Source organism: Solanum verrucosum, unplaced genomic scaffold, assembly GCF_900185275.1.
Source record: "Solanum verrucosum unplaced genomic scaffold, falcon-dt-bn FXZP01000009.1, whole genome shotgun sequence".
NCBI classification, from domain to species: domain Eukaryota; kingdom Viridiplantae; phylum Streptophyta; class Magnoliopsida; order Solanales; family Solanaceae; genus Solanum; species Solanum verrucosum.
The window spans coordinates 2,350,904-2,363,490 of record NW_026020231.1 but is presented as its reverse complement, the minus strand read 5'-3'; the positions used below and the strand labels follow the sequence as shown (position 1 = coordinate 2,363,490).

General features: G+C 32.9%; 2 protein-coding genes across 2 annotated transcripts; both read right to left on the bottom strand.

Annotated features, from left to right (window-relative positions):
- Positions 1-341: 341 nt before the first annotated feature.
- LOC125832443 (PHD finger protein At2g01810-like) lies at positions 342-2,928 on the bottom strand. Its single transcript, XM_049511595.1, has 3 exons — positions 2,560-2,928; positions 2,203-2,446; positions 342-2,007 (listed from the first exon to the last, which is right to left on the bottom strand). Exons 1-3 carry the CDS (start codon positions 2,855-2,857, stop codon positions 342-344), a joined length of 2,208 nt encoding a protein of 735 aa, XP_049367552.1. The 5' UTR covers positions 2,858-2,928.
- A 1,528-nt stretch (positions 2,929-4,456) lies between these two features.
- On the bottom strand, positions 4,457-5,919 carry LOC125832254 (zinc finger CCCH domain-containing protein 39-like). The gene is made up of 3 exons (XM_049511399.1): positions 5,514-5,919; positions 4,585-4,790; positions 4,457-4,480 (listed from the first exon to the last, which is right to left on the bottom strand). The coding sequence occupies exons 1-3, from the start codon at positions 5,917-5,919 to the stop codon at positions 4,457-4,459; spliced, it is 636 nt and encodes a 211-aa protein (XP_049367356.1).
- Positions 5,920-12,587: the final 6,668 nt, after the last annotated feature.

The window sequence follows — 12,587 nt, the reverse complement described above, 5'->3', positions numbered from 1 at the left end:
GTAATTGTGATTTCATTTTCAAGTTTTTCGATCGTTTGGCAATCAGAATTAACTTCTATGATGTATGGAACTATGAAAATTATACTACAACTTGAAGGATAAATTAAAGTAGTTAACACTATGGACACTGCTGAATAACAAAGACACCCACATTGAACTGTTGTGAGAGAGTACTTATAACTTGCATCTCATCAAATACAAGCCTTTTATGATTAGTGAAGCTATACATTCATTCCAGTCAGCATAAATCATGAATATGCAGAGCAATTTATATTCTTGATAAATCTATACTACAACTAGATTTGATAAATTCAGATTGTACTACTTAATATCTTATCAAATTAAAAATTTCTGCAGCTCTCACACAAGAAAATTTCTGGTATCACCTCCTCCTCATGATCATCAATGCCAGTGCACATTGTGTGGAACCACACTTGGCAAGCATCACAATTTACCATTCTCTCCCCATCATCATCCCTGGCCCCACAAATACAATTGACCTTTAACTTTATGGGCCCACCTTCATACCTCAGTTCAGTATCCAAGTCCAGCCCACAACCTCTCACCCAAACGTGTGCATCTCTGCCCACTGCGCATGATAGCAGCCTCTCATCCTCTATTCCCCTCAAACCACCAATTTGTGTTACTACAAAGTTTTGCATTATGCAATAAGTGTCTCTTAGTGCAAACTGTGTCACTCCTTTAAGCTCACCTATTGTAATCCAAGGAGGAACAAACACAACCACACCAGGTGACAATGGACGAGTCAATTCACTCTCTAACTCGTCGAAACTCGGCAAGACTTTACATGTTAATGCCATTATTTGATGTTCTTGATCCTTAAGCTTCCACTCTTTAACAAATCTCTTGCTGTCCAAGACAACCCCAGTAGCCAAACTCACTGAGTCTGACCCTGGGTAACTTAAAAGCACTGTTTCATACAAGTACACAAGATCTTGATCTATATTCATGTGTAACTCAATGTTCTCAACTCTGTTTGCATCAACAACATCTTCAAAGGCAAATTCAATCCTTTTAGTAGAGGGGTTCTTCGATCGAAAAATGATCTTGTTTCCCATTATGGATTTGTTAATGGATTTCAGTACATAATCAATCAGGCCGGTGTCGCGGATGGTTGTCCTAGCCTTGTCACGTAGCTCCTGCCTAGACATGGCACCATCCCCATTATGTGCTCTCAAGATTTTCACAATGAACTCAGCAGCTTCTTTCACTGTTCTCTCAGTCCAGCTGCAATCAGAATCCATGTCCAAAAATGGAAACCTTATTGATTCTTCTTCCTTAGCAAATTCATGAATAGTGAATTCCAATAACTTAGTAGTTGGGTTGATGGATCGACGAACAATTTGGCTTCCCAATGCAAAACATCTGATAGATTTCAGCACAAAATCAATCAAACCAGTGTCACCAATGAATTTTCTTGCCTCATTTCTCAAGTCCTGCCTGGTCATCCTACAATTTCTGCCTACATTTGCTTGATTTTCTTTCAGAAAATTCACAATAACTATTACCACAAATTCTAGCCGCCTAGCAGGCCATCTACAATCACTGTTAGCCATCATATTCACAAATGTCTCCATACTAATTGGCCTGTTTTTCTCTTCTATATCAGGATCACACCAATAATCATCACCATTTGCAAGTTTCATCTTGCTATGAAACGGAGCTTTAAACTTAAAAGCAAGCATGAATTGCAATAACTCGCTAATTGTGATCAATGGAACTTCACTCAATTCCCTGTAGGTACCAATAATCTGCTTGATTTTCCGTCTTTCCGTAAAATCTTTCCTGAAATCATTCAAAATTTTGTCAAGCCCCAATGAGCTTAGAAATTGAACAGCAATTTCATATTTCTTCTCTGTCGCTCCATAGCTTCCACGGCAAAATCTGTAACCCCATTTCCCAAACCAAGATTGTCCATATGCAACACCATGAAGCAACCTCAAATGCACACCTCCCTTCTTCGACACATCATTCAATGAAATTTTCCTGGCCAAATAACAATAATAAGATAAATAATTCTTCAATTGCAGCTTAAAAATTCCATACAACAATACTACTTCGTTTATTTACCTAATCAAACAATAATACTACTTACTCAGATCACGAAACTTTAGAATAACTTTTACTGAGTTAGGATGACAATTTTTCACACAAAAACGTAATCACTATGATCTTCAGTACCTGGTTTTGAAAATTGTACAAAGACGATCCCAGAGATCCATGAAATCACTTCCAGAGAGCAAATTTGAATCCTCATTAACGCCATTAATGGACAGCAAATGACCATAACCATTGCAATGAATCAAACCATGCAAAACATGAGTACCAATTTCAAGAGAATCGCTTCCCAATGGCTTTTCCCAGTTCTCATTGGCCGGTATTAGCAAATGATACCTTCGTTTCGACACATAATGATGACCCCATCCTTCAACAACACAAAAATAACACTCCATAACAATAAACAAACAAAATTACCCACGAAAATTCATAACTAATTTGCAGAAGAAAAGAAAAAATTGAGTGTTCATTTTATTTTACCAGATAATTTACAGTGATCGCAGAAAGGATGAAGAGAAAGTTGAGTGGTTTCTTCAATGGTGTAGAGTGGGAAAACGGAACCGGTAGAGTTGGAAATCAACCAAGTAGACCAAATTGGAAAACCACAGAGCGTATAATCTTCAATGGTAGCAAATTCTTGAAGAAACATTCGAATGTTGTCTCTAAAGGGTCCTGAAAAACCGTCAATGGAGTCTCCAATTGCGAATGTTTCGAAGATAAATGGCTTTCGGTTTCTCTTTCTACTGTTACAGGCTTCAATAATGGTGGAAGAAGCCATGGCAAAAACTACACTGAATCGTTTTTTTTTCTGGCCAAATTGTTGAGAAAATCAGTTTGAATTTTCGTGAGTGTTTCAGACTATGGTTATGTTTTCTTTTACGTTTTGGCGCTCTATAATGATGGTGACACTTGCTGATTTTACATATTTAGCCCTGTGTAAATGCAGAATGAATGAATTTTGAATGTGGATTTTTGAAGTTTTTAACAAGGGTATTCTGGTAAATGATGTTCTACAAGTTTAAAGTTTCTGATTTGGTTTTAACTTTTTGGTTCACGTGGTTCAAGGAGCAATGCTTGTTGAGTTGTTTTGTTAGGATCTTCCCACCAAAGAAGGGGGTGGGGTGGAGTGGGTGTGGGGTGCGTGGGGGTGGGGATGCAAAGGTGAAATTGTAAAAATGCCCAAGTTTTTTGAATTGAAAAAAAGAAGAGTAGTAATTTGAAATTGAATTGAAAACAAGTTGGTGGTCGATTATATTTGAAATGGGATAAATTTGTTTACATAATTTACAACAATAATATATTCAACACAATTCTACAAGTGCGGGAATGGGGTGATGGTACGCAATATTATTTTTGCCTTGAAAAAATTAAAAAATTATTTACGATAGACAATTAGCTCAAATAAAGCATCACAAAAATTAAATATATAAAGCAAAGTTCAATACTCCTAATAAAGAATCCTTGGGTTAAAATTGTGAAATTTAATGATATAAAATATCGAATTCTCACCGAAAATTAAAATTTATATAACCAACGAATTTAGCTACTAAATTTACCACAATAAACACTTGTAATCCAAATAAATAAAACAGTCATGCAGGTGAAATTGTGAAATTTGAAAGGATACATTCCCCAATCTATCTGAGGGTCTATTAAGTATGTATTAACTCCTTTGAATGCCAATTGAAATAGCTTTGTAATTGCAATCTTGGACAGCTCTTTACAGAGGAAAAAGAAAGAAATTAGAGGTACGTTCCGTAGTAGGGAGGAAAACATTTTTCTTTTAAATATTTCAATATTCGATTGGTCAATTTTTTGAATTTTTTTTTTCTGAAAAAAAACAAGTATCTTATAAATTGGAATTATTTTTTTTCCGCTGAAAATGGAAAAAGCAAGTTTCAGTGGTATTTCATATTAAATGTGTCTTGGGACCCAATGCACCTCAACTTTACCCCCACCCAGTAGCTCCATCCCCCACCTCACACTTCTAACTTCTACCTTCGTCTTCCATAATATTTGCCTAGATTATATACAAATGTACGAAACATTAAACAAAAAACATATCTTTCAAAGAAAACATTTTTCCATCATACCACCGGACACACCCATAGTCTTACCACCAACTGTATAGCTTTCAAAATCCAAAAAAAGACCAATAGGATTGGAGAAATTGGAAAACATAGAAGGATAAAAACAGAGAGCTCCATAGACATGGCAAAATAACAAAAAGTCTTCTTCTATAAGATGTGTATAAATGGTGAAACTAGTGTTGTATAGACTGTAGTTTTTACTTGCATCATCAGATATGAAACTATTCTAATTTGTAAAACTATGTAGTATGTGTAGTCACTTCACAATAACAAGGCAGCATTTTAAACTACAGAGCTACCATAATATCTCCCTGCATATGTAAAAAATCACCCAATTAACCACTTCAAAAATTGATCAAAAAGCCAATGCGATAAAGTTCAGGCTCTTCAGTTCTCCTTAGTGTTCTGGTGATACCGGTGAAGGCTGCAGCGATTCAATCCAGTCAGCATAGATCCGGCTGTTCCTTTTTATGTCATTCAACTTGGATCTACACACAGCTTGAGCAATGGTTCGTATTTCATTGGATTCTACATTCGTGGCGGGTACATTCCTGGCTAGAGAAGAAATGTCAACACTGCTCCGCGATTCCGGTGGATTGGAGGAATCAAGACTCCTCATTTCTGTCATTATTGAGAAGTATAACAAATCAGAAATGGTATTGAATCTTACCCTTAATAAGAAATCAAGTATCAGCAGCTGAGGCCAAAATTATAGACAACTTAATGTGGTGATCTTTTCAGATCAATAGATAGCAGCGCCAAATCATATAAGACAGGACTGTCCATGGCCTGTATGAATAGATTTGTTATGTATTTCCATCTTTATAGTTGAAATCCAATTGAAAAGTATATTTATCCAAGTTAGAAAACAGGAAATTGCACATTAACCATGTTTGTTAAGCTTCTTGTTATCAACAAAGTCTTGAACAATAATCTTCATACGAGTTCAAGATGTGCAACAGGCCACATGACACTCAATCAACTAATGCACATTGACTACGAGGATGGTCTCCCTGGCTCAATGAAAAGACAACTCCATTCTACATTTCCTCAAGACGAAAATCATGATTAGTCTCCAAATATCAAAGACTCACATAATATGCTTTAAACATCTCATTTTGTACAGTGCCAAATGGTTCAAACAAAAAAATCCAACACATTATTATTATTATTATCTAATAGACATGATAAAGAAGTATCACAGGTTTGCGCATATAAAAATATTTTCACAATGAGCTTATGAAAGAAGACAAAAACTATAAAGTAATTCAAAATGAAAATCAACTCAACAAATTAATCAAGAATTGAACAATATAACTGAAGTAATAATGGTTGTGGAAATACCTGCTTCCCCATGAGCAAATTTACAGTTTGCACCATAAAAACATGTATTCTTCCTTTCCCACTGGTAGCAAAACTTGGTCTTCAGCTTTGTACAATCGACAGGCGTCTTGGGTTGCCCAATGCCCTGCGAATCATTCACAATTATTGTTGCAGAGCTCTCCCTGGGTTCACCTTCGTCTCTAGAATGAAGGTGACAACACTTTTCACCATAAGGGCAGGTACCCCACCTTTTGAATTGTCCGCATATGTCTGGACGATCACGAATCGTAGGCACAATTGGAATGTTACCTTCTTGGGCGATTCTTGAATTTTCCTCCATGGGTTTCTTCAAAGATTCACATTCAGCTTTGGCAGAATACTCATTACGTTTACCAGAAATTTCAAGATTATTATCAGGCCTACTCATTTTCCGACTGTTTGGGGTTTTGTAAAAATCAGTTAAAAATAACTGCACATATCATATGCAAGAAACTTCATCAATGACTGTTAAAGTGGACGAACTAAGGAAATTCGGTTTTAGAAATCAAAGAGTATTTGCAAGAAAATCAAGAAAGTAAGTTGACTCAGTCACTCAACAGGGGATGATTTTCTTTTCTTATTAAATGACAAAACGACGTTGAAGAGGGATGGGTAATCATTATTTTAGAATAAATTCTTGGAATTTAAAAATAAAATTATATCATGTGTGCGCAATTGTGATTTTTAAATATGTTTTTGTATAGTTGGTTGTTTTAATTTTATTTTCTTTTTCTTAAAATCAAAATGAAATGAAATTTTATCGGTTTAAAAATCAAATCAAAATTTAACGGTCTTTTAAAATTAAAAACTAATCAAACCAAACCGAAATCAAGAACTTATCTAGCCCATGCTCCAGTCTTTTATTGTTCTTTTATGCTCCTCATGCATGAATTATTGACTAAAGTCATCTTTCTATCAAGATTAAAGAGTTTGAGCATTTCAACGTTAGGATTGGATATTTAAATCGAATTAAAGTTTACATTTTCAAAGGTGTCGATTTTTCTCTACTGTGGTTCAGTTTGGTTTTTTAATTCTATTTTTTTTTATAAAAATTCTTAATTGGCAGGATAAAAGAAAGTATAAAACGCAACACACAATATAGAATTGTATTAGATTGTGCATTTTTAAATTTAGAGCTAAATGTTGACGATTATATTTGAAAAGGGGGATACATTTGTTTACCTAATTTACTATAATATAGCGGTGTAATTCTACTAGGGGTATAGGGAAGATAATATGTAGACAATTCATGTGTTGAGAAAGTAGAGGTTGTTTTTGATAAACCTCAGTTTAAGTGAGTATCACAAAAATCAAATATATAAAGCAAACACAATAGTGAAAAATCGTGAAATTCAATGATATAGTATTGATCGAAAAAGAATTTGATTAATCAGACAGGTGAAATACGATCACCGCTGGCTTCTTTTGGGATTGAAATAGCTTGTGATTGCTATCTTGGGCAACTCTATCAAGAGGAAAAGGAAAGAATTTAGGGGTCTCAATTTTTTTGAAAAATATTTTATTTTAAAAAATAAGTGTATTAAAAATGAGAGAAATTATTTCAAATAAATTCTACAAGTGACATTACTTATTATTTATTTTTGGTGCTCCCTAACAAAGGTGAGTCCATACCTAAGAGGACTCAAACCCAAGATCTCTGATTAAGAATGTAAGAGACTTACCACTTCAGCACAACCCTAATTGAAAGTTACATTACATATTTGATTGTGTCTTCCTACCCTCCAACACACCTCATCTTTACCCCACCTCAGTAGCCGCCATCCCCACTACCCAAGACTTCTATCCCCCCAACCCCCCACCTCCTATATATTGGTCTATATTATATACAAATGCATTTAAGTTAATGGAAAAAATTTACTCACCTTCCAAATCCAAGAAAATAAGTAAAAGATCAACTTCATTTCCCAGAAAACATTTTCTTCATTCCGAACACACCCTAGGAGTATTACAACAAACTGTTTAGCTTTCGGAATCCGAAGAGAAGCAGTAGGACTTTGAAAATTTTGGAAAGCATAGTAGGATAAAAACAGAGAGCTCCATGGACATTGTTGTGCCGTAATTTAACTATTTCTAGAAAAATTACTTTTTGAAATGTTCTAAGTATAAAACAATTTGAGAAAAATACTTAGAAAAGAGTTGCCACTTAATTTTTAAAGAAATTAAGAAAACTTATAATTTTCAAAGATTTAAACAGAAAAAATCATTTGAAAATACCAAAGAAGGTTCGGGGTTCAATTTACACTTCGATAAGGGTTTAAGCATTCGAAGTGCCCGCTAACATGCGGTTGACCTGCGACTTGACTAAAATATATTTTTTGACTATTTTTAGGAAAATGGTTTAACATAAAAGAAAATATGATAATTTACAATATTCATTTAACTCTGAAGAATAGTTAGATAACGAACATTTTATTTCATTTTTTTTTACTTTTTAGAGAATGAGATCCAAAATGAAATATTTGACTTAAAATATAAGCGATTAGAATAGTGATAAAACTAGATTAATTAGAATTTATTTAATTCATTTTAAACCAATTTAATAAATTAAAACATGAAAATCATTTCTTATTAATTGACTAACCTTTTTTGAGAAAACGACTTAAGTATACACTTTTTATTTTTTTATTTTTTATTATTATTATTATTAATCAATGAAAAAGGTTATGACTAACATTTTTTAAAGTTTATTAAGAAAAAGAAAAAGAATTTTTTTTTTTTTTTAACTTAGAACAATTTTGCAATGAGTAAAAAAATGATTTAAATGAAGAAGATCCTTAAAGAACGCGTCTTTAAAAATTTACGAAAATGATTTAACCTAAACAATATATAATATTTTACGATATTCTATTAACTTTGATAAAAATAGTTCAATAAAGAATAATTTTTAATTTTTTAGAAAATAGGATCTTAATTGAAACAACTTGGTCAATTAGGATTTTAACAAAATTAGATTAATTAAGATTATTTACGTCATTTTTTTATTTATTTTTTTTGGAAATAATAATTCGAATCAACTTGGTAGATAAACCAAGAAATTATTTTAATCTAAATAAAGATATGTGAAAGTTTTGACTAAAATAAATAAATAAAATATTTGAATAAGTATAAGAGTTGATAAAATGAATTATTTTAAAGAAACTAACATAAAGAATATGGTTCATCTTTTGGGGAATTCAACTAAGTTAATTAAAAATTCTAAAGTTAGAGTTAAACAACAAATAATAAGTAATCGCAATTAAATAATTAAAGCGTAAGGGAGAAATTGAATTTGGGCCTTTCTTGGGCCAAATTCGCTACTGTTTTTGGGAATTTTACTCAATCCCGTTTTTGTATACACTTGATGTATATCAGTGTATATCGGCATGTATATCAGCCCTTTTCGTGTATTTCTTGCTTCCAAACACCTGTATTTCACTCCAACCCTGTGTCCTCGTGTTTTCGACCTGTATATCAGTGCATACAGCTGTATACAACCTCTTTTTGGGCTTTTTGAGATCTGTTTCAGCTCCTTTTATAACATAGATTTCCTCTTCGAATTCCATATGCTCCCAATGACGAAGTTGACTCGATAAGAGGGAGTTTTAGGCCTCCGAGGCCCATTTGAAATGCGAGGTGTAGACATGAATACATAGGACTCACTCGGACATACATAAAGTGGACAAATAAATACAAATTAGCAAATGGAATAAGAAGATTGATTGATGTACCATTTTAAACTAAAGGAAACTTTGGCATTTTCATTGCAAATTCAATTGCAGCTAACCTTACACACCAAGAATGGGAAGAGACCACATGTGAGCATTATTAATTTCCAATCACATTGCATTATCATCTAGGGAAATCAATCACAGCACATGGTATTATTCCAAAACACATTGAACACTTCTAAATTTTTGAGCTTATTTGAAGATTATGTACTAGCTATGTGATGAACAAATGGGAGAAGTTGAAACCTTGGCAAATCAAGCATGACGGATTCATCTACATCCAAACATCAAACTATGCCAACTAAGAAGACATAACACAACCGAATATGCTTAAGTTAACAAGAAAATGTAAAACAAATGCACTTAGTTTAAAATCAACTCATTTAACAAGATGACATTTCCCAAATGCTAAAAAGAAACCAAACTTCCTGGGATAAACCACACTTGTTCGTTCCGCTCGGAAATATTACGTTGGTATTAATAATCAACCAAATGGGGGGCAACACTATGATCTTGCATGCTTGAATATGGTTAAATATATTAAATTCCTAGATCACACAATCACAATAACAATCAAAGGAGGCATTCTTGACAATAGCCACTGAAATAAAACATGCAATTATTATTAGCTTTTAATCAATGAATGACTATGTATGTTGACAATAGATTGCTTGCAATAAAATCTTCACTTTTAGGACAAAAAGATAGTAAAATTTGATAACACAATGTGGCACAGAGGCTCTTATAAACTCTTTTTTTTTTTTTTTTTTTTTACACGTTATTGGAAAACAAATGAGGCATAATCTGATCTTTTCCTTTGCTTTAAAAAAAAAGAGGCCATAAACATGACATAACAGAGCTACAGGGATTAACATGGGGGCTTAAATAATTAGCAAGCCATATAATGAGCGATTAATACTAAAAAAATTCATGCTTCCAAATAATTTCAAGGATGAAACTTTAACAAATTAAAACCCAAGAAATAATAAGAAACTCTATTCTATACTAACTTTATGGCAAACAACTATTCACTTATACAAAATTACTAAGTAAAGGAGGTAAAGATTTGAGCAAATCTTAGGCATCAATGCAACGGAACTCGAACAATAATGGAGAAAGGAGGAAGAGGACGACTAAACATTAATTGAATTCAAGCTAACTTAGCTACAAACAATGCAATTTCGTTTTAGCTCATTTTAAGGGTGTAGAAAATAAGGACATGTATGTAAAATTAACATGGTAAAACACTTTACATGGAGGATTTAATAGAAGAACATATGCTCCAACAGAGTGTAAACGACCAGTTTATTGATTCACTTTTACTCGGCCTTAGTTAGTAAGAAAGTCGAAATACATCAACTCGCAAATGCAAAATAACATAGCCTACGCAACAAACGTTTATTAGAACAGAGATTCTATAAATACAACGGCTAATATTAATCCCTAAAGAACAAATGCCATGAAGAAAGAATAAAATAAAAAAAATAAAAAAAATAAGACAGTGAGCACTCAATTTATATTATTTACATTAACGGAAGTAATAAGTAAGTTACGAACATCATATATCAGATTAGAGATGAACTATCTATGGAAGATGGTTTCGAACTAGAAAAAAAAAATCTGAATTGCTAATCACAGCTAACAAGACAAGCTAATAGTAACAAAACAGAACGCACATCGTCTGAAAGGAAAGGACGAGAATATTACCTTTTCCGGAGCAGCGATACTAGGACGACGAGCTGAAACAAGCGATATTAACACCACAAGTGAGATTTCGATAAACTCCGACAAAGTTTCCGATGAATTTCAGTTAAGCGGCGAACGAAAATAAATAGAAACCTATACTTCTATATTCAGTCCGTAATCCCCTCCTCCATAATGAAGGCAGTGGGGGTTTATATATAGGGGAATTTGGGGTCGATTTAGAGGGGAAATCGGGTTGAAAAGATGGATCCGAATCCAATTTGAAAAATCAAAATCTCGAAGAGATCAGAAATAAATTTTCCATTGTACCAATTTTCAACGGAAAAGAGGGGAGAGGGGAAGTAGAGGACGCGATTTGCTGTGGGATTTCCGGTCTGAGCGACTGTCGATGTTGACGTTTACTAGCCTTCTGGGTTTCGTTTGGAAGAAGAAAACGAGCATGGGCAGTGGGGTCGGGGTGTTGTTGGAATCGCTGATTTGCAGCGAGGAAGATAAATTTGGGCGGTGGGATACTGTGTATATACGTATGGGATGATGTATTGTATGGTGGATGTTTGGAAAAAGTCACAGTAATGTTCATCTGCTGGGTCTCTTTGTTGATGACAAAGAGTTGGGCCGGGTCGGAGCTAAGGGTGTGGGCTGGAGGGATTAGTTTAGGAAATGGAATTAGGCCCATTTCTTGGCTGAAAATAGGGTCAAAATGTGGATAGGTTTTGCAAATTAGGAAATAGTCACAAGAATTGCAATTATGGCCTATGAAAATTGACAAGTTAGCCAAATTGAGTTTAATTGGTGATTCGACTAAAAAGCCAAATAAGACGAATTAATATAAATTAATTAATGAGTTTCTTAATCTCAACAAAATAAAAATAAGAACTTAATTATAAACTAATTAATTCTATTACAAAACTAATTAACTCGAAAATATAGCTATAACTTAAAGCAAATTAATAAGATATTTAACTAAAATGTAAAATCTTTTGTGATAATTTTCAAATATTTATAAAATAGCGTGATTGCAAAAATATACATACTTATAATTAAAAAGTGATAAAATTATTTTTAAAAAAAATAACTTGAAAGTATTTTGAATTTCATAAAATTTATTAAATCAAAACTATAACCATTCCTAATATTTAAAATATAATAATTATTATTATTTATTTTTTTTTTGACGATTTTCGAATAATCATAAAATATACTAATTATATACATAATTATGTAAAACATGTACATCATCTAAAATTTATGAAAAGTGACAAAACTATTACAAAAAATCTTGCAAACTATATTATTATTTTTTGGAAACTTTATAAAACTAATTATTTTAAATCGTTTGAAATTGGAGAAGCTCGAAATGATTAATTTATATTGTGGAGGGTCAAAAGTGGGTGTCAACAGACATGTCTAAATAACAAGACACCCAACATTAAACAAAAAGTTTTCTTCCATAAGATGTGTTTAAATGCTGAAACTGTAGTTTTTACTTGCATCATCAGATATAAACCTATCTGATTTGTAAAACTATGTAATCACTTCACAAAATCATGACAAGGCAGTTTTTGTCAAACTAAATCCGAAATGATATAACTAAGCAAGCAGCATTTTAAACTTAAACTACAGA